Below are 23,889 nucleotides of genomic sequence, written 5' to 3' on the forward strand. Positions count from 1 at the left end.
GGATTGCAGCTGGAAGAGCATCTGCTGCATAAAACATGTGGTGGATAAGTTGGCGGTTCATTCCGCTGTGGTGACCCCGGATTAATAAAGGGACTAAGCCGGAAAAAAATGAATGAATGAATGATTTTTGGAAATCATCAAGCAACCCTCCATCATTGTCTTGCGACCCCCACTTTGGAGACCACTGACATAAGGTATGCTCTCTTCAGTTTGATGATGATCTGTTCATTTTAAATATACGGATATAAGGATTTTGTTCTTTCTGGAAAAAAAGTTTGTCTTAAAAATGTGTTCTCAAGTTAACTTAAATGTTGAGTGGTTATGTGTATTTCTGATAGTTATCACTTGCGCATGAATCATTTAAACAGCTTCAAAGCAGATCCATAGTCTTAGTAGGCTATGTGGCAACTTTACATCCTCCAGAGCGGCTGCCTCCTGCTGATTTGGACTTTAGGTTGTGTGATCTGGACAAAAGGATTTGTTTTATAGAAGTTAATTATAAATGTTAGAGTCTATTTAAACAAATGCTTTTAAATGATGATTCATCTTTCAAAATGGAAATTATTCATAAAATCCCTATACCTTTCCAGTAATATTTATTCACATATATATTGTAATAAAGGAGTTGTCCCACACTTATGTACCTTTTTTATGAGAACCATTGTGTACCTTTATTTCAATTGTACCATAAAAGGTATAGAACAGTATCATAAGAGGTCTGTTCTGTACCATATAAGGTACAACCTTAAGGAACATTATTTGTACCACAATGTACCTTATATTTTCTATGTGAGGAAACAACTAATTAATTACTCAGAATTTTATTTTCCAGGAAAGCAAACATAATGAAAAACAGGCCTTTCAGGTTTTAAGAATTAAAACATTCTACTACACAGTGCATTTGGAAAGTATTCGAGCCCTTTCATTAACATGCTATGGCTAGAATGCTTTGAATATCTTAAGAAACATCAAAAAGAACAACATGTATTTTTTATTTTATTATTTTTAATATTTTTAATAACTTATTTCTAATAACTGATTTATTTTATCTTTGTAAAGTAAATAATATTAGACTAGATATTTTTCAAGACATTTGTATATAGCTTCAAATGACATTTAAAGGCTTAACTAGGTTAATTAGGTAAACAAGGCAGATTAGGGTAATTAGGCAAGTTACTTTATAACTGTCACAATCACCAGCGATCGCTACTCCATAGATTGCTAGATCTCTCTCACAATAACTCATGGACTGCAATTCCGCCATTTCTGGACAACATATTCATACATGCACTTCGCCCAGACACACACGCTTCCTCATCTAAACTGATTACATTCACACCACCTGAGGATTGTTAGAGACTGATTGCACACACTATTTAAGCCACACACTCAGGCACGTGCACACATAGGGCTCAACCTGTGCATTGCACATTGCCTTTTTAGTCTTGGATAGAAAGTGCCCTTCCAAAATGATCAAAAGTGCCTCCGCGACGCGACATACCCTCGGTCCCGCCCTTTAGTAGGCGCGCGATTACACTGCTCTTGAGTACGCGGGCGACAACATAGCTGATCAGAACGCGCGCGAAAACATCGCTCTTTAGTACGCACGCGACAACACCTAACCCCCCGCGCTATTTATCCTGCACATGCCATTTGGACGGTCTCTGCACGGGCCTGCACACACAGAAGATCTTACCTCAGTTGTTTGTGTCACTCCCCGTGGTTACAGAAGACTCGGTCTTACAATGATGGATCCAGCGGGTATTGCAATCATGCGTCTACGTCAGGAAGCACGGTCCATGGAGGAGAATGTGGAGGAATTCATTGAACTGGCACATCTGACATCGATGTGTGAGTTATGTTTGATGATCTTCTTTCGTGGAGTACTTTCTGAGCCCCTGTATTACAACATGCCACTCCACAACCCCCACTGGATGCTAAAGTATTACATTGATCTGGCTCTGCAATTTAGTGGGTCCACCTTCACCGTAGGCGAGGTGGAGGAATCTCCTGAATGTTTTTTTTGGGGAGGGGGGGCAGTGTACAGCAAGACCAGATGAAAGCAGGGCTTGGTGTACATCCCACAGACACATTAATGCTGGCATCACCATCGCTCCAGTCCAGTCTGCCAGTTCACAAGATGGCTTCTTGTCCTGAGTCTACTCCAGTTCCTGAAAGGCCATCGCCAGAGCCACTGCTACCGCCAGAGCTGCCAGAGCCACTGCTAGAGCCACTGCCACTGCCAGAGCCACTGCCACCAGTACTACCAAATCCTCAGTCACTGCCAGAGTCGACGCCAGAGCTGCCAGAGTCGCCGCAGCCAGAGCTGCCACTGTCAGAGCTGCCAGAGCTACTGCTGCCTGAGTCTCACGAAGGGTCCCAGACCATGACCAAACCCCAATAGCTAACCCGCACCTAAAGGCCTCCGCAGCTCCATGCTCTAGGCCCTCTGCAGTTCCACTCTCCAGGCCCTATACAGTTCCACTCTCCAGGCCTTCCGCAGCTCCACCATTCAGACCCTTCCGCAGCTCCACTCTTCAGGCTCTCTGCAGCTCCATGCTCCAGGCCCTCCGCAGTTCCACTCTCCAGGCTCTATACAGTTCCACTCTCCAGGCCTTCCGCAGCTCCACTCTCCGGGCCCTCCACAGCTCCACACTCCGGGCCCTCCACAGCTCCACGCTCCGGGTCCTCAGCAGCTCCACGTCCCAGGTACGCCCCAGCTGCATGGTCCTGGCCCTCCATCCCTCCCCCTGTTCCGCCTCCGCTCCACCTTCTGCCATAACATTATTAGGAGCGTCTCCTTAAGGGGGGGGGGGGGTTCTGTCACAATCACCAGGGATCACTACTTCATAGATCGCTGGATCTCTCTCACAATAACTTATGGACTACAATTCCACCATTTCTGGACTACATATTCATACATGCACTTCGCCCAGACACACATGCTTCCTCATCTAAACTGATTACATTCACACCACCTGAGGATTGTCAGTGACTGATTGCACACTATTTAAGCCGTACACTCGCCCATTCAGTTTGCCAAGTCTTGTTTACTGTAAGTAGCACTACAACGCGTTTCCGAGTCTTGCTATCTTGTGTAATGAACGTTAGCCTTGCTAGCCTCCCTGTCTTAGTCTGCCGCCTACCTTACGACCTCTCGCATGTTACTTCGACTATGATTCTGGATTGTCCTCACACCTGTTTGCACCTGCATTGCCCTTGCTTGCTTGCCTGACTAAGAATAAACCTGCTTTTGGATCTTACTTCAGTTGTTTGTGTCACTCCCTGTGGTTACAAAAACGATGGTTTGTTCTGCAGACTGTACATATAGTTTAAAGGGGCTAATTTGACCTTAAAATAGTTTTTTTTTTTTTTATCTGCTTTTATTCTAGCCAAAATAAAACAAAAGGATTTGGACACTCTGATCTTAGCATTGCAATAAGGCAATAGATTTTGACCTTGTACACTCAGAAAAAAGTGGTACAATGTTGTACCAAAAAAAGGACAAACCCTTGACACTGGAGCAGTTCCTTTTTGTGGAACAGAATTGTACCTTAAGACAAAAAAACTAATTTTTGTACCTTTGCAGTTTTTTACCTTTAAGGACATGATTTATATCATGGGAAACCAAAATGTACCTTTGTTTTTTAAAACCTGCAGGTTCAATATTGTACCTTAATCAAAGGAGCAAATTTGATCCATAAAGGTACCACTACAGTGACAAGATACTTTGTACATTAACAGTGTCAAATGTGTTGCTTAAACTATTTAAAGGCATTTTCTATATCCAAAATGTGTCAATTTATTTCCAATTAATATAAAACATCAAATACATTTTAAACAATGTTTCAGTTTACAAAAATAATTTAGTAAATAAACATTTTCCATTTACAAAAAAAGAAAAAAAAAACTTTAATATAAATTAAAAGATCTATTTTTTTGCAAAACATTTCACGACACTTTTCACAAAAAAATTTACAGAATTACATTCTCCCATGTACAATATAACATTTCTTTTGTCCAATTTTCACAATACCTTTATAATCACTTAAAAGATAATTTAATTTAATTTAGTTCATTTTAAAATAGAAATAGAATAATGCAAAAGAATTGTATTGAGATGTGCACAATGTTTGATCAGTTTTACAATATTAAAATGTCTGCATGAACAGGATGCATATGCAGGACTTTTGCCAGCTAATGTGCGTAGTGGAAAACAAATGCCAAAAGGTGCGGATATCAATGGTGAAAATGTATTTATGAGAATGCTTACCAAATGTTTATTAAAATGCCTGTAGTTTACAATAGCTTTGTTTTACTAGTTGTTTTGTTTCATAGAATTTAATAATTAATGTAATTAATGTTTGAGTTTCTTTAAGCATATGCTTTTTTGAATGATGATTCATGTTTTAACTTTATCTTTCCAGTAACATTTATTTTCATAGATATAGTAATGAAGTTGTCAAACACTTTTGTACCTGTTTTAATGAGAACCATAGTGTACCTTCATTTCAATTGTACCAAAAAACGTACAGGACAGTATCATAAGAGGTCTTTTTTGTATCATATAAGGTACAAACTTAAGGAACATTATTTGTCTATGAGGAAACAGTTAATAAACCACTCAGTTAAGACATTAAGTCTTTATGCAGTGTGTGTGTGTGTGTGTGTGTGTGTGTGTGTGTGTGTGTGTGTGTGTGTGTGTGTGTGTGTGTGTGTGTGTGTGTGGTTCATATCAGATTGTTCTTCTCCAGGAAAGCAAACCTAATGAAAAACAGGCCATTCAGGTTTCCAGAATTAAAACCTTCTACTACACAGTGCATTTAGAAAGTATTTGGGCTCTTTCATTAACATGCTATGGCTAGAATGCTTTGAATATCTTAATTAATAATAATAAAGCTTAAAGTGACATTTAAAGGCTTAACTAGGTTAATTAGGTTAACTAGGCAGGTTAGGGTAATTAGGCAAGTTATTGTATAACGATGGTTTGTTCTGTATATCGAAAAAAAATTGCTTAAAGTGGCTAAGAATTTTGTCCTTAAAATGTTTATTTAAAAAAAATTTAAACTGCTTTATTTTAGCCAAAATAAAACGAATAAGACTTTCTCCATAAGAAAAAATATTATCAGACATACTGTGAAAAAGTTCATGCTCTGTTAAAAAAAGAAAAAAAATTATAAGGGGGGGTAATAATTCTGACTTCAACTGTATATATATATATATATATATATATATATATATATATATATATATATATATATATGTGTGTGTGTGTGTGTGTGTGTGTGTGTGTGTGTGTTTGTGTGTGTGCGTGCCACATTAGCTGGAGTCCACCTGTTGTTGTTTTGTAAACTTTTATAGATACACCTGACAATAAATGAATATATCACAGTTCACTTTTTATAGCTGCACATTCATTGTTCTTTATCATCACACAAAGGGGTCTCTTCAAATTAATTTCAATGAAAAAGCTAATCTATTAAATCAACATGTAGAAATGCTTTAAAATGCCAGTCCTGTTCCTTAAGATGTTCACAGTACAATCAAGAGGCCTTAGATTTGACAGTAGGAAAATATATTGACATTTTTAATACTGCAGTTATTTATAATTTGAAGCAAAATATCAATTCAAAAGTCTAATAAAAGGTCAGCGATATACAGTAAAATAGGTGTTTCCGTTTCTGAACTTGTCTGTTCTGCTATATTTATTTTCTTATTAACTAGTAGACTGTTACCACACTCAAAAATCACTGAATACTCTAATAATCTCCCATACTATTATATAATGTATTATAATATAAATACATCCATGAACAAACAGTATGTGCAGTATATTTGCGCTAAACAGAAATTATTTCTAACTGCTACAGTATTTATTTACACTTGATGCTCGGAAATGACTGAAAGTAAATAGCACCCAGCACATTTTGAACCGTTTGAATGTAAATAGGATTTAACTTGTAAATAGTCTCAGCCAGCTAGAGTAGTTTCTGCCAATAAAATTAGCTTATATTTAAAATAAGATTTAGGTGTCATACTAAACACACCGCAATACAGAACAATGTAAATTTATTTAAATGACTAAATTAATAATTCAATATAATTGTATTGGTTATTTTTTAAATGTTTGTGGCAGTAAATGTGTTTTCCTATCTTGTAAATATTCACATTAATTCTTTTAAATTATTATTTTTTTCATAAACTTGAACATACAGTAAATGATCTCTAAGTTTCGCATACATATGAGCCAGAGTAAGCCATAAACACTAGGTTGACAGCAAACATTATATTCAAATTATAGTGAAAGTTGTGAACCTGCTAAACCAGGTTGGATTTGTTTGGTCTTGTTAACCATGCTCTGAAACTTAAAAATGGCTTAAAAACAACATGACATTAAGTGGACCAACCAAAACTTGGACTAAAAACATGGGCAAACATGAAAATAACTGTCAATAGATAGTCCCAATTAAATTGACTGGGCTTTAGAAGATTTGCAGAGAACAGCGACAAATTATTTGCTGCATTATATCGTAAAAAACAATATACTTGAGGCTGTAGAGTAGAGCAGGGTGTGTTGTGTTTTTATTTGCAGTGTCTTTACATCATGGCAATAAATGTGTCTAAGTAAAGCTATTTTTAAATATGTTTGTATATAATTATTTGCCCACAACAAAAGAATGCATCAATTAAATATGTCAGAAAAACAGTCTTAATCATTACTGGATTTACCTTTTTATTATATACAGTACGCAGAAGGCTTTTTGGACCCCTTAAATGAACTAAAGTTCATACTTTGCAATACTTCAATATTAAGATATTTACTACATTGGTTTTGTACAGTATTTTAGCATTATAGTGTAATATCAATAGTAGTAGTAACTTTATTTGTTGTAATTTGGTAGCATAGGCTTATGCCTCAAAAAATCAACAGTAGCCTACTAAATAAATAAACTGGAAATTGTGGGTTTGATTTAGATTGTGATGGTTAAGTCTATGTACACATTGTCACGATCACCAGCGATATAGCAGTTGCAGATTGTTGGAGAACTACAATCTCTTAGTTCGGGACACCAGAGGTGAGAATCTACTTAAAGTTTTATTAAACAGAATTGTCAGGCAGGCAATGGTCAAAACAGGGACAAACAGGTGCATGCAGAAAATCCAAAACTAGGGATGGCTGTTGTGTCGTTTCGACACAATGTCTTATCCCGAAGCGGAAATGTTTTGAAACACTGCACTGAAGCATAATTTGAAGTACCCAGGTCATGTGACCAAGGTGATTTGAAACACCCAGATCATGCTATTTGAGTGTTTTTATACACCAGGTCATGTGACTAAAGCCATTCAAAGCATCAGCCATTTCAGAAGCATTTCGAGACCTGGCGAATCTGTGTTTGACTGACAGGAAACTCAAAACTTGATCTCATGTAGCTGAGTGGACCGTTCGTGTGCATAAATTAACTATGATGCAAATGGCCCGAGTTCAAATCCCGATTTGTACAAATACTCTGAAATCATGACTTAATATTTTTTTAATAATGTTAAGTTTGGACGCCCAAAACAAGACATATTTATTCACAAAGTGTTCATTCAGTTGTAAAACCAATGTTAAAACAGAACACAATGCAAGAACAGAGCAATTAAAAACTAACATCTATTGCTGCATCACCCTGGATTCGAACCTATTATCTCTGCATGCTAGTCTGGAACTCTCATCGCTTCACTAACTCACTTGAAAACTCAAGTGTACAACTTTGGGTTTATTACCTCAATTTTCTTAACTGTTCAACTTTGTTGAAGCTGTTCTAGGGCAATACATTAAAATGACAACTAGATGTCACGGTAGAGACTGGTTTCAAAATGTTCCGAAGCTTCAACACATTTGTTTCAGCTGTTTCTGTGTGTCATGAAGAAAATCCAAAACATAGTCAGCAAAACAGGCGAAAGGTAAGGACAGGCAGCAAAACAAATGAAAAAAATAAACAAGGCAAGGGTCAAAAACACGGCAAGGCTAAACAATAGGAGCACTTTTAATTGCTCACTCACAGCTTACAAGACTCAGCAAAGTGTGTGTATGTGTGTGTCCTATAGGTGTCAATATAATCCTTGTTATCAATCTCTGATGGGCTTTCAGCTGTTTGTGTGCGCAATCAGGGAGAGAACTGGTGTGTGTGAGGTGCATAATGGGATTTGTAGTTCATAACAGTAGCACATTGTAGTTCTCCAGCGATCTGCAACTGCTAGATTACTGGTGATTGTGACACAATCACACACACAAAATTAATAAATAATATCACACAAAATAATATTATTAGTTTCATTTGTTGTAACATGCTAGCATAGGCCTATAGCTAGAAAAAAAAAATCATCAATAGCCCATAAAATAAATAAATTGATTAAATAATATATATATATTTTTAATTGTGAGTTTGATTGGCTCTTAAGAATGTGATGTTCAATAAATGTTTATGAAGTAATAATAACAGTAATAATAATAAAGCAAACATTCATTCATTTACTTTTCGGCTTAGTCCCTTTATTAATCTGGGGTTGCCACAGCCTAATGAACCGTCAACTTATCCAGCATGTTTTACACAGCGGATGCCCTTCCAGTCCCAACCCATCACTGTGAAACACCCATACACTTTCATTTACACACGTACACTATGGACATTTTAGCTTACCCAATTCCCCTATACCACATGTCTTTTTACTGTGTGGGAAACCGGAGCACCCGGAGGAAACCGATGCGAACAAATGGAAAACATGCAAACTCCACACAGAAATGCCAGTTGACCCAGCCGAGGCATGAACCAGTGACCTTATTTCTGTGAAGCGAGAGCGCTACTCACTGCTCCACCATGTTGCCCTATAAAGAAAAAAAGAAAATAATAATAATAATGGTTTTATTTGTTGTAACTAGGATACCTGAACATGCTACAGTAGCAAAGGCATATGCCTAGAAAAAAAATTGCCTTACAAAATAAATAAGTAAACTGGAAATTGTAGGTTGGATTGGCTTTTAGAGTGTGATTCAGCAAACGTACACACACACACAACAAAAACAACAAAATTAACAACAACAGTAAGGGACTAAAGGGACTAAGCCAAAGGAAAATGAATGAATGAACAAACAAATTAATTAGTTAATCAAGAACAACGACACAGAATAACAAATAACTAAATGAATGAATAAATAAATAAATAAACCCTACTGAAAAAAACAGCTTTAACCAGCCTAGGCTAGTTAGCTGGTTTTAGCTGGTCGACCAGGCTGGTTTTAGAGAGGTTTTGGCCATTTCTAGGCTGGTTTCCAGAGATGACCAGCTAAAACTAGCTTGACTAGCCTAGCCAGGCTAGGAGCCCAGCCAAAACCAACTATGTCCAGCTTAAACCAGGCTGGTCAAGCTGGTTTTAGCTGGTCATTTTCCAGCCTGACCAGCTAACACCAGGCTGGAAATGGCTGGAAACCAGCCTGGAAATGGCCAAAACCCCTCTAAAACCAGGCTGATCAACCAGCTAAAACCAGCCAACCAGCCTAGGCTGGTTTAAGCTGAATTTTTCAGCAGGGAATAGTTTCCCAGTGTTGTGTTCCAGCTGGAAGGGCATCCGCTGTGTAAAACATTTGCTGGATAAGTTCTTGGTTCATTCCACAGTGGCAACCCCTGATTAATAAATAAATAAAGTTATCTTTCACATTTTATTTTTGTTTTTACTTCAGTTTATGAGATGGTTAAAAGTCAGCATTAGAATACCGGGTAGACAATATTCTTTTGCCATTCTAGTCAATTCTGAGAACGGAAAGTCCTAACCCTTGGCTCTACTTGCACCATCCGATAAAGCTCTGCACCACTTAAAGTGCTTACGGATTGCGAGTTAACGAACCACTAACGAACCACATTTTTGTTTAGAGAGTAGGATCTCTGCTGTATTATGTTCACTCATTGTTCAGTTAACGTCACACGTTAATTATAAGCCCATCGCTGTGCCCCGGAGGCATCCAGTTCCCCAGAAGGGAGGCGCTGCCTACGCGTTCATGAGCGCACCGAGTTTCTCGTGCGCTCTATCAGAAAGCTGATCTATGTCAGAGGAAGGAAACCTTTCATTTAAACTGACGGGACGGCTGCTCGAAAGAAGACGGCAGATAACGGTACAAAAACTTTTTGTACAGTTTTTTTGTTTGTTTACCATTTAAATGGCATGCGTTATGCTATCTCTCAAAGTTTTGTATGATTGCTGGTTTTATAACATTCGCAGACTTTTATATAATCTACTTTATTGGCAAACTATTAACGTCATGGAAATTAGATATAGTTTGCTCTAACAATGCAGTACTTTCTGGTTGTGTTTAAATAAGTGTCTGTATAATGGAAGTCTATAGGATCTGTTTCCCACCCCAGAATGCTGCGTTTGTACTCTGTAGATGAAAGACGACATTTATGACAGAGCTTTGTTTTTGATGGTGTGTTCTTTTAAACGTACAACTAAGGAATGTAAGGAATGTGTGCAACATGCAAAAGAATACAGTTATTCTAAATGGCAAATAAATTGCGCGCGCGAGGCAGAATGGAGCTACTTAAAGTACAAATAAATTAATAGCTGATGTAAAACTAGCTGCAACTTAATCTGAAGACCATGTTTGTCTAAACTTTTTGATAAATGTTATTGACTGGTTGATCAAAACGATGAAGTGGTAAGTGCATTTGGGTATGCAAATGCATTTAGAGTAAAATTACATTCAATGCTGATTTGTTTTTGTTTTGTTGTTTTTTTTTTCATACCAGTTAACACATAAAAAACTATCATAATAATACTAAAAATATTATAAATAAAATTAAAATAAATATAATAAAAATAAATATAATATAAATATAATAAAAATTATATGTGGCATTATTCTAAAAGCATATAGAGCCTTGCAGGCAGTTTTCGTGAAGTATCACAATTTTTTTTTTCATAAATTAAAGCATGATATTTTACCTACAGTTAAAGTCAGAATTATTAGTCGCCTTTTTTTCTTTTTTTAAATAATTCCCAAATGATGTTTAAAAGTGCAAGAAATTTTTCAAAGTATGTCTGATAATATTTTTCTTTTGGAGAAAGTTTTATTTGTTTTATTTTGGCTTGAATAAAAACAGCTTTAATTTTTTTTTAAAGGCCATTTTAGGGTCAAAATTATTTACCCCCTTGGCCTATTTTTTTTCGATAGTCTACAGAACAAACCACCGTTATACAATAACTTGAATAATTACCCATACCTGCCTATTTAACCTTATTAACCTAGTCTAACCTAGCCTTTAAATGTCACTTTAAGCTGTATAGAAGTGTCTTGAAAAATATAGAGTCAAATATTATTTTCTGCCATCATGGCAAAGATAAAATAAATCAGTTATTAGAAATAGGCTATTAAAACAATTATGTTTAGAAATATGTTGAAAAAAAAACTTTCCGTTAAACAGAAATTGGGGAAAAAATAAACAGGGGGGGGGGGGGGGATAATAATTTAAAAGGGCTAATAATTCTGACTCAACTGTATAATAATTTGTATCAAGTAACGGCAATTGTGTATTTAAAGGGATAGTTCACCCAAAAATGTAAATGTACCTACTTTTTACTCATCTTTAAGTTGTTCCAAATCATTGTGTATATGTTTATTATGCTGAAGGCTAAAGAATGTTTTGAAAGAAGCTGAAAACCTCTAACCATTGATTTTCATAGTAGGAAAAAAACACATATTAATGAAGTCAATAGTTACAGGTTTAAACCACCTTTATTAAATAGTCAAAGTTTGTTTGTTTTTTCTTTATATCTTCCAATATAGACTGGATGATGGTAAGATTAGATCTCAGTGTGAGCACTGGCTGACTCCTTGTGCAAACCAAAAGTTATAGTTAAAATGTTTGAGCATGTACATATTTGTGATTCTGATGCTTGTTTGTTAAATTAGTGATTTGCATATATTGCCACATATCAGATTTCTATGTGAATAATAAACAGTCACTTATATTAACTTTAAATAAGATGCATTAAAATGCAATACAACGATACTGTATACTCTAAAACAATAGGGTGTATTTTTTATTTTTTATATTTATTTTATATTTTTACACAATCGTATAACAAACAAATCATTGATCCTAATGTGATATATGTACAAGAAACAGTTAAACGAATTATGTAGTTATAAATGAATAGGGTTAACGGTATAGTTCACCCAAAATTAAAAATTCATCGTCAAAATCATTTACTCACCCTTCACAAACCTGGAACATGGAGTTTCTGTTTTTCTGTTGAGGACAAATAAAGATGTTTTCAAGAAAGATTTAAGCCTGTAACTATTGACTTCCATAGCATTTGTTTTTCCTGAGTCAATGGTTGCAGGCTTTCAGTTTTATTCATAGTATTCTTTATAAATAAATATACAGTTGAAATCCGAATTATTAAACCTCCTTTGATTGTTTTTCTTTTTTAAATATTTCCCAAATGATGTTTAAAAGAGCAGTTTTCACAGTATGTCTGATAATATTATTTTCTTCTGGTGAAAGTCTTATTTGTTTCATTTCAGCTAGAACCATTTTAGGGTCAAAATTATTAGCCACTTTAAGCTATATTTTTTTTCCAATAGTCTACAGAACAAACCATCGTAATACAATAACTCGCCTAATTACTTCATTCTGCCTAGTTAACCTAATTAACCTAGTTAGACCTTTAAATGTCACATTAAGCTGTATAGAAGTGTCTTGAAAAATATCTAGTCAAATATTATTTACTGTCATCATGGCAAAGATAAAATAAATCAGTTATTAGAGATGAGTTATTAAAACTATTCAAATCTTCTCTCCGTTAAACATAAATTGAGGGAAAAAAATTAACAAGGGGGCTAATAATTCTTACTTCAACTGTAGAACAAAATAAAGAAACACATAAACGTTTGGAACAACTTAAGGGTGGGTAAAGAGAGATAAAATTTTCATTTTTAGGTGAATTATCCCTTTAAATTAAATTACGAATAAATATTTATGAATGTGTAATTACAAATGAGTTATTCCACAGTTAAATGTAGAAAGTTCTACATTTTTATTTCCTAATTTAATAATTCTTCTTTTAATTCTCAATAAGCAGATTTATGTTGATTCTTAGAGTTTTGCCTATGCATTGCACAGAATATTAACTCTGAAAACATTTAAATTTGTAATTCTGGTTTTATATGAGAGTCTAGCTTTATATTTACATTGTGATTGTTTCAACCTCCACAAAACATCATGTTTGTCTTTATCTTATATTTTACTTACGATTAATGATGAATTATTCCCTGTTTTGAACTGCTTTTGTTTGGTTTGCATGTTGAGATACCTATGGTGATAAAAACACTTTTTTTATTAGTGCCTTATTTACTGAAAGACACTGAACAGCTAGAGAAGCCTCTGGCTGGCCATTGGGCCATTGCTGAGCATTTGTCAGTCTAGTTTGTTCATCAGGCTCATGCTGGAACTAGGTTGCCTAATTCAGCCAACATAGGCTCATTCTGAAAATGTAGCCCTATATACATATCTGGAGATCACAAATATTGTAGCCAGAAGTACCTATGGCTGCATTTCGACTTTAAAACAAATGCCACGGGGTGGCATGACGGCATTTCTTTTTACGCTTAACAGCTGACCGCCTACCTCAGTGTGGACAGCTTTCCCGCTGTTACCAATTTGTCCAGTAGCTTGCCATGTAGGTTGACGGACTTGAGATGCAGAGAGGAGTTGACCACAATGACAGGGTTTGAGTCTGGTGAAGAACTCAAAAAGCCAGAAAGTCAGTAAAAGAAAAACAAAAGGCAAAAATAAAATAAAAAAGTAAATAACTTGAGAATGTGGTAAAATCTGAAAACGTGGTAAAATCATTATATTTTAAAACTCGGTTACTAAAGCCTGATATATACTTCTCCGTCAAGTGACCGGCGTAACCCACGGCACATGCAACGCGCGTATCTCTGCATTTATACTTCTGCTTGCTGTCTCTGTTGGTCTGCATTAATACTTCCAAAACGCTAGTGGGCAGTGGGGTGTTAATATTCCTCTGTGTTGAGTTTCTTCGCTGCTGTTTTGTACTTTCTGAAGGCTTCCTGAATGTACAAGTGGCTCAAACTCGCTCATTTTGAGGCAGAAACCAGCGGACATGCAACAACTTTAACTATGAGGTAAACACAAAACAAAACTTTCCATCCGGAGCTCCTTCACAGGACTCCACACTTGTAAACAATCACTCCATAGGGCTCGCGCCGCTCACATGACTCTCGGTCTCACCTTAACTCGTCGCGATACTGTCACATCCATCAGTGACCATCTGAGGGGGCTGTAGTGCATCAGGACTCAGTTAGCACTACAGCGTCCCAGAAAAACTACATTCTCATAAGCTGCGTCCCAAATCGCATACTTATGCACTATTCTATGCCATTTTGTAGTATAAATAGTGTAAGTAGTGTGTTCACACTGAAAACTCTAAAAATAATAAGTGCACTTTAATTACCCGGATGATGCACTCATTCAGCCGCTAAAAAGAAGTGTGGAATGATGGACACTTCACGCACTCAACGACCGCAGGTTTGCTTACGTAGCGGAAGGGGCAGAGCTATCAGACGCACATGTTGAATAACTTTATTTATTTTTGGATGGTGAAAGCAAAATTCTCCTACTACAGTGATTTTAGCGCCTCTCGATGGTGAATGAGGCAATACTCACGGCAGATATTATCTGATAATTCGGTCATTTATTTCACCGATTTGGCGACCGTCAAACGTCATCAGGGAAACGGCTTGAATTTTCGCTTAGTAAAAACACATTAGTGTGCCATTTGGGACACCACTATATACATATACTATCCTGTTGAGTGTGTAAGTGCATAAGTACATAGTGCATGAGTGCATAGTGTATAGTGTGCCATTTGGGACGCAGATATACATACCACGCGCATACACCGGAACACCTACACTGACCTGTCATCTCATCTGTTCTGTGTTACCGTTGATTATCTGGACTATATATTCTACCATTCCACCTTTGTTTGTGATCAACAAGGTGATATGAATACAAAGTAACAAATAAACGACAAAACCAGAAACTAAATCAGAGACGAGGCTCAGGAATAACAAACTCAAACAACTAAACCTAATTAGAAAACAGACGAGACAATAACACACGAACTAGACTAATGCAAAATACAAGAACAGGATCAGAATAACAAACTCAGAATACTGGACTTACTGAATACTCGAACAAGGAAGACAAATGACGCGATCACAAACAAAGGTGGAATGGTAGAATATATAGTCCAGATAATCAACGATAACACAGAACAGATGAGATGACATGTCAGTGTAGGTGTTCCGGTGTATGCGCGTGGTATGTATGAGAATGTATGTTTTTCTGGGACACTGTAGTGCTAACTGAGTCCTGATGCACTACAGCGCCCTCAGGTGGTCACTGATGGATGTGACAGATACCAAGCCGACCAATCACAGAGCTTGCGCTATTCGACGTTGCGACGTGTAGTTGCATTTTTGAGAGGTGCACGTCAGCGACGCCGACGGTCACGGCGTAGGGCTATGCTTCAATGCGTAGGCTGCGCCGTAGCATACGCGTGCGCTTGATACAGAAGTATAAATCAGCCTTTATGGTCAAAAAAACTCCCAACTTTTTGTTGAGAAATCATGTTTTATATCGTGTTTAGAAGAGTACAACTGCAAAAAAAAAAGTGATTTATGGAAATGACTAAAGCAAGTATTGAAGATTTCAATAGCAAAAGATTTTGAAATTTAAGACTTGAAAGAGGTGGTGGCAATTTTCACAATCAAGAGATTTAGTACAATATTCCAACTCATTATCTGCATTAAATTGTTTTTACAGTAATTAAAGAGATCATCTCCAAGACAGAACTTTCTGTATGAACTTTGTACCAAATCTATAGTAAAAAAAAAACAAGTTTTGATAAATAATGTAAGTTTAATGAATAAAACTTATACAACTTACATTTCTTATGAATACCTTCTGATGTACAGTAGAGGTGAATGAGGTGCAGAGAAGCTTTTTCAGAAAAATGCCCAATTCTATTTTCGTACCCATACCCCTTTCCCTTAAAACTGAGTGTTAAGAGGAAGGGCTTCAAAATTTACCTCTAAGAAATGGGACAGCACTACAGTACCTACACACGTCATCAGAAGTCATCGCGATCTCTTGCTTCATAAAAGATCAGACGATCGCCACTGCTGTAGCTATTCCAGTTGTGTTATTTTTTGGTATTTATCTTCATAAAATCACTGAGGCATATATTATGTTGTCATAACGATGTAATGTGGCAATAAGATCATAACTATACTGCGCATTTACACAGTGGCCATATTCATCTATGTAAACACACCAAAAACAACATTAACATTACAGCAGACAAAAGCTCATTCACAGTCACTAGACATTACTGACAGGTTATTCGAGTGTCAGAATGTTGTGGAACTGCTGTACAGGAGTTATGATTATGGATTATATTGAAATTTAGCGGTTTTTATTTTAGTGTTTTTTTTTAAAGGCATAAACACGAAACCTTTCAGTAAAACACGAAAGTGATTATGAATATATTAAAACATGTGCTTGTTTGTTGTAAAAATTTGTAATAATGGCATAAAAAAAGACTAGTTTGTGGATCTCCTTACCTCCGGGTGCAACTGTCCTGTCATTGTGGCTGGTGTATTCTGGGAAATTTTCTTACCTCTTGGTTTCGAGTGTGAAAAATCGAAGGGCTATCTACCCCTTCCCCTTAGCCCTACACCATCAAGCTAAAGAGAATTGGAACACCCCTACCCCTTCAAGGGAACGCGCAAAACAAGAGGTAGGGGTAAGGGAAAGGGCTAAGGGGTAGAATTGGGATTAGGGCAAAAGCTGTTGTTTTCAATCGTTTACTTCACTAAATCAGTGTAATGGTGCAAGGACTGATCCACTAGGCCCCATCGATAAATGGTTTGCATAGAAAAAAAATGTCAAGCTCTCTTGTAAAAGTATTTTATTTTCATACTTTTTTGGCTGACATATTTTGTAGTTTATTTTTATACACTTAAAATGGAGGTGTTTGGTATTTTGTTTTAAAATACATTTCAATATATATTTGCCCATTCCTGGCGAGAAGTAGTAATAGTAAGTCCTAGGCTGTGGCCTACAGGCCTCAGGAAATGTGTAACTAATGACAAGTGAAATAAAGTGCATGGAAATCAGCTATGGCCATCATCTTTAGAGCTGACGGAGACAGGCCTGCATGAGAACTGGTCCTGCAAGAACTACGCTATTAAACTCTACAATGTACTAAGTACACTATCAAGTATCAGAACTTCATGTTCATGTAGACTGTTATGCCATGCAATCAAATACTGCAAAATTCTTTCAGCAATCATCAACATTAATTATAAAACAAATATTGAAAGAGAGAGTACATAACTTACAATCATGTTCCTATATACAAAATTGTATAAAGTAAACATTAAAAGTCCCCGAAATCTGAAACTCCTCAGTTGCTTCATCACTGTCTCAAGTATATGAATGCTGAATGCTGCCATCTTTATGTATGTATGCACAGTATGTACTGTGTGTATGTGTAACTGTGTAGGGAGAGATTCTTGTCTTGGCACCACATACTTCCTTCCTGTACGCTGATTCATGACTTCCTGTTATCAATCCATTAGCTTGTCATATGATCAGCAAATTGAACCGTCCTGTTGTTTTTTTGAGGCCACAGTCTTGCGTGAAGAGTGTGTAAAACACATAGTCTATGAAATTTCTGTGTACTTTGATTGACATGCAATCCAGCCGATCATAATGCCAATGTTCTGTGACCTGCCACTTTCTCCTACAAGAGTCTAAGAAGAGACTAACCATGCATAGTAGAGTTATTTTGGTCATTAACATGAAAAATGGTTCAAATGTCCTCGAATAGTACTTACACTGCAGTCAACAGCTTCCAAGAAAGGCTGGGCGTATATGTTTAATCTTTTCCTGATGCCTAGAAAAGTGTTTGAAATTGATATGTTTGTGTGGACAGCCTCACCATTGGCTGTCAATCAACAGTGCTGCAACTTGCTAAATGAATGGACTCGAAATCTGAGGACTCAACATTGATGAACAAGTCTTTTCTGTTATCAGACCGGGACAGTCAGCAATAATTTGGGAATCAATTTGTAACATCTTTTTTTTTCATTTATCTGAATTTCCCATTATTATATTTGTAGGCTATAGATTCCATCTTTATTGTGTTTAAATTTATGCGCATGTCCTGAATATATACCTTGTTTGCATATTGCAGGGATTTATGTCTGCTTTTGTCTGAAATCAGTTTGTAATTTATACAGAAATGATTCACTATTTTCCTGAGGATTGCACAAATTGTTTGGGGACCACATGGATTATACTGAAATCTTGATGGAAAGGAAGAATTGGGAGTGGAGTTTGGGAAGGGTCCATTGTCCCAGATGTGTACATTTTCCTATAAACTGTCCAATTCTTCTGTAAAAAAAAAAAAAAAAAAGAGAAATTTTTAACAGCAGAAAAAAACTACTTTTTGATTTTTTTTCATGAAATTTAGTGTTGTTGTTTTTTTCTCTAAAACTACCTGAACATTAGAAAAAAAAAAAATTCTGTTTTCATATTTTCCTGAAGACTGTACACATTTAGTGTACAGCAAATGTCTTTTAGGTCCCTTTTGACCTGTCGGCTGTAAAACCATTTTGACACCACAAAAACTACTGGCACACACATGGACATTCCAACACACTGTCACGGTCGGTGAGGGGAAAAGGAGCGAGGACTCAAGTGCAGGGCAATATGGGTATTTATTGATAAAAATAAAAAGCAAAAAAAGCAAAACAAACTCCCCCGAGGGGGGAAAATATTAATAAAACAAATAAACAAACAAACAAACTAGACTGGGCCGGCTGGCAAACTGGAGAACAGGACAAGACATGACATCTGATGACGAACTGGCACAGAACAGAAGACATGAGGAGATTATAAGCAGGAGCAAATTAACACACAACAGAAGAACATAAATAACTAATAATGGGTTAACAAGTGGGGTGGGACTAGACCAAGGGTTTTCAAAGTGTGAGGCGCGCCTCCCCTGGGGGGCCGCCAGAGCATGTCAGGGGAGGCGCGGGAAAAATATAATATAATAAAAATATAATTATTAAGTTTAATTATTATATGTATTTTTTTATTATATTTAAACGTTTTAATTAAACAAAGCAAAAAAATAATAATACGTGAAATATAAGAAAACCTTTTTTACCCAGAAGGCCATAGCTGTGAATTCGCTTCTGTTTGGCAAGCCCGCCAATACAGGTATATGCCTGTTAATACAATGGGTCGGTTTCTGAGACCCCCCCGATTCAAAGCTGTAATGAAGTTCACGGCCCTTTGGCCGCCGGGAAGAAGGAGGCTGAGAACCGAAACAGTTTTAAAGTGATTTATTAATGACAGCTCCGTGAGGAGCTGCCGTCAAACTGAAAGCAAAAGTAAAATATGTCCGGGTCCGGTGCTCTCTCGGCTTCCTCTGCCCTCGTTTCTCCTTTTATGATCCAGAGCTCCTTCCGAGGGATCCGAGGCAGGTGCGCACCGCAGGTGTATCCACTATTACGCGGTGGCCTCACTCTGTTCCCACGGCTCTCGGCCACGCCCCCTCGCCACAAAAGCCTTCAAGTTCAGGGCTTAAACTCAAAAGACGACGATATGTTGATTAGTATTTGAGTTTAGGATTTACGTGGACAGGACCAGCTGATGAACCACGACCTTTATGTGTGGTTTGTCAAGATATTTTGGCTAATGACAGCATGAGACCCACAAAACTTCGACTGTTTTGACTGGGATGGACAGTTCTTGGATCTGTTCTATTTATATTGAACAATCATCCTAGTTTTAAAAATGTTATATTAAAATACTTGTTATTACTCTGTAAATAATTGCACTTTCATGCAAATGATGATAAAAGTGAGTTAACAGTCTGACATCTGTCTGTGTCTTTATATATACTGTCCATATATATATATATATATATATATATATATATATATATATATATATATATATATATATATATATATATATATATGTGTGTGTGTGTGTGTGTGTGTGTGTGTGTGTGTGCGCGTGCGTGCGTGTTTGGGAGGAGGGGGGCGCCAATGGATAAGTTGTGTCAAAAGGGAGGCCCACTGTCTTAGACTTTGAAAAACCCTGGACTAGACAATAGATGGGAGAGCGCATGACAAGACATGCACAGGACAAGAACATGCAGCCAATGAGAGAACTCATTAACCGAATGTTCAAGACAACACAAGCACAACACTGAAGCACACGACAAAAGCACGTGACCACAATGTAAAAAGAGCCACGTCCTTTGACAACAGAAGCAAGACACGAGCACACGATGAATGAAAACACTCACCGTGCGCTCACATACGCAGCGTTGATGTTTTATCCCACCAAAACCGAAACTTACTAGATTGAGGCGCTGGGAATGAAACACCACGCTGCAGACAGACTAAAACACAAACACGAGTACAAGAGCACGCGTGTCCGAGGCACGCAGAGCCTGCGAGGCCGCATCAAGTGGGAGCGTACACCCACGGCGGCGTGCGCGCGCGCACACACAGAGAGACACAAAATGACAGAAACAGGACCAGACAGAGCTAGTGTCCGAGCTCTGCCACCAAAACAAGAATTTACAAGACCAGAGTGGCAGAACCCTGACACACACCTCTTAAACACAACAATCTATAAACAAAATCTATACCATTTGGAGTCTATAGTCTAAAATAGTGATCAAGTGAGCCAGAACTACACTGGTTCCCACTTAACTGTGTATTAATGAAATGTATGATTTATTTAGTGCGAATATATTGTGTATCAACCGCTGCTCACAACATAGGCTCATTCTGAAAGCGTAGCCCTATATACATTTTTGGAGATTGCGAATTATGTAGCCAGAAGCACATATGGCTGCATTTTGTCTTTAAAACAAATGATATGGTTCGTATGACGCTGTTCCTTTTCGCACTTACCAGCTGACCGCTTACCTCATTATGGATGCTTTCCCGCTGTTACCAGTTTGTCCAGTTAGCTTGCCATGTTTGTCGGCGGACTTGAGACGCAAAGAGTAGTTATGATGATGAGGTTCGAGTCTGGCGAAGAAAGTGGGAATGGGAAAAACCAAAGGCAAAAATAACAAGTAAAAAACAGGGTGAGAATGTGGTAAAATCTGAAAATGTGGTAAATATCAGGTGAGGACTTATTTTGGATCGCTGTTTTAAACTGTTGGTTGGATTTAGAGAAGTTGGTGGGAGGGTCAATCATTGCTTTTGAAAACACCATTGGTTGGGTTTAGGGAGAGAGGAGAGTGGGTCAGTCAGTAGATTGGTCAGTCATTCAGTCAGTTAGTAGACAGCGGCCTTTGGTTGATTTACATGAGAAAATCAGGTGCAAATAGCACTTCCGAGAGGTATGTGAGATCTCAAAAAGCATACACAGCAGCCTCTCGTGGATTTGCAAAATTAATCACTGCAAAAAATAAATAAATAAATAAATCGTAGCTCCTGGGACGTATTTGGCACACTCCAGAAATGTATGTAGTGGTACATTTTCAAAATGAGTCTGGGTTGGCTGCTCATGACAGTTCTATAAGATGACACTTTCTGAACAATTTTTATGACAGTAATTTTGATTGTCACTACATATTAATATTTCTTTCTGTTTTCTTTTAGTGACCAATGGCTAACTTAACAGACTGTCCCTCAATCGATGAATTCCGTAACCAAGTCTATTCTACAGTGTACTCTATCATTACTGTCTTTGGACTGATGGGCAATGGCTTTGCACTGTACGTGCTTCTTCGTACCTACCGTCAGACTTCAGCCTTCCACATTTACATGCTGAACTTGGGTGTATCAGACCTGCTGTGTGTCAGCACTCTGCCCCTCCGGGTGCTCTACTACATCAACAAAGGGCAATGGAACCTGGGGGACTTCCTCTGCCGGCTGAGTTCCTATGCACTCTATGTAAACCTCTACTGCAGTGTCTTCTTCATGATGGCTATGAGTTTTACCCGCTTCCTAGCGATCGTATTCCCGGTGCAAAATCTGAGGCTAGCCACAGAGAAGAAGGCATGGATAGTTTGTGTGTGCATTTGGATCTTCATTTGCATGACCAGTTCACCTTTTCTGCTCTCAGGTCAGCATACTGACCCACTGACTAATAAAACCAAGTGTTTTGAACCACCAGAAAAGCCAGGCAGCCTGGATAAACTGATCATGCTCAATTACTTTTCCCTGGTAGTGGGATTTATCATCCCCTTCCTTGTCATCTTACTGTGCTATGCTGGCATCTTGCGCACTCTACTTAGGAACACTAGTGGTGCAAACAAACAGCGTTACACTCGTAACAAAGCCATTCGATTAATCATTGTGGTGATGCTGGCTTTCTTGATCAGTTTTATGCCCTATCATATACAACGCACACTGCATCTCCACTTCAAAAGCCGCAAAAGTGCAACCTGTGAGGAAGTCAATTACATGCAGAAGTCTGTGGTCATCACGCTTTGCTTGGCTGCTGCCAACTCGTGCTTTGACCCGATGCTCTACTTCTTCTCTGGAGAGAACTTTCGACACCGTCTATCAACCTTTCGCAGGGCTTCTGGAAACGCCATTTTACCACACAAGGGCCGTCATCCTCTCCAAAGCTCCCCACCTGCGGAGGATAGTGAACTGCAGAGCTGTAATGGTTCAAACACACATGGGTAGAGGAAATGAACATGTGTTAAATATAAAGATGAAATGAAGCTTATTCTTCAAAGCAGTTTTAAGAAGGTGAAGAAGAGAAACAATGAAGAAAATCCTATTTACTCCATTCCAGTATTAAAAGTAAAAACTACTCCGCAGATTTTGTGCATGACTTCGATGAAGGATGGGTATCTATTATTAATTCATTATTATATAAAATGACTCCAGTCTGTAGAAAATGTGCTTCCAATATGTAAAACATGTTCTTATGACAGCTTTTTGAGATATATAATAATGTTAATATATGTTGTAACTTCGTGTAAATACTGTATGTTGAAAATAAATTACCTATTATTATGTTCTCATCTGAAATCAACTTCGAAAGGGGCATAAAAGAAAGGAACAAAAGCAATTTATCAGGGAGCCAACAAAGTTTGTTGTATACAATGCTGTTTTTTATAAATATATTAGTTATCAACTTTTTGTGAGTGGAAATGTGTTACTATATTTGCCATTAAAACATTTTATATTGTATTTTTAATAATGATAACAGGATAACAATGATTGGTTGTTATGTATTATTGGAAGTGTTGATGTAAATTATTTAACATGTAAACTATTGGATTCTGCATGCATGATGTTCTTTCATTCATTTTTCTTTGGTTTAGCCCATTATTTATCAGGGGTCCACAGCGGATTGAACCACCCATGCAAGATGTGTTCATTGTAAAACATATTCTTATATCAGAGTTTTCATAATGTATTAATGTTCAATTATATCACAATGTATTGTAAATACCTTGTTTTGAAATATATTACAAATGTAACATTTCAAACTTCTAACTTGACTTAGAGAGTAAACAAAAGCTACTCAGCAATATTCCGTATACATTCCTTATACAAAGTGCTATGATTATTTGACAGTTATTTTAGGAAGAAAAAGAGAGGAGGTGTTTTGGAAAATAGTAAAAAATTATTTTTTTTTGGCTAAGTCCAGTCGTGTCCAAACTCTGTCCTGAATGGGAGGTGTCCTGTTGAGCTTAGCTCCAACCTGCTTCAACACACCTGCTAGGAAGTTTCTAGTACAGGCATGTTCA

The 23,889-nt window shown here is 37.2% G+C and overlaps 1 protein-coding gene and 1 long non-coding RNA gene across 3 annotated transcripts; one reads left to right on the plus strand and one right to left on the minus strand.

Moving 5' to 3' along the window:
- Positions 1 to 10,010: 10,010 nt before the first annotated feature.
- On the plus strand, positions 10,011 to 23,541 carry cysltr1 (cysteinyl leukotriene receptor 1; the record flags this gene model as incomplete). Of its 2 annotated transcripts, NM_001423673.2 has the most annotated exon segments (2): positions 10,011 to 10,150; positions 21,779 to 23,541. In NM_001423673.2, a coding segment is annotated over 1 exon segment (1,029 nt). In that variant the 3' UTR covers positions 22,814 to 23,541.
- LOC147840775 (uncharacterized) lies at positions 11,332 to 15,405 on the minus strand. The gene is made up of 3 exons (XR_015507167.1): positions 15,046 to 15,405; positions 13,635 to 13,711; positions 11,332 to 12,725 (listed from the first exon to the last, which is right to left on the minus strand). It is a non-coding gene; the product is annotated as an uncharacterized LOC147840775 (long non-coding RNA).
- Positions 23,542 to 23,889: the final 348 nt, after the last annotated feature.

The sequence above is a fragment of the Danio rerio genome, chromosome 14 (genome assembly GCF_052040795.2).
Source record: "Danio rerio strain M-AB ecotype USA chromosome 14, GRCz13ab, whole genome shotgun sequence".
NCBI lineage: Eukaryota > Metazoa > Chordata > Actinopteri > Cypriniformes > Danionidae > Danio > Danio rerio.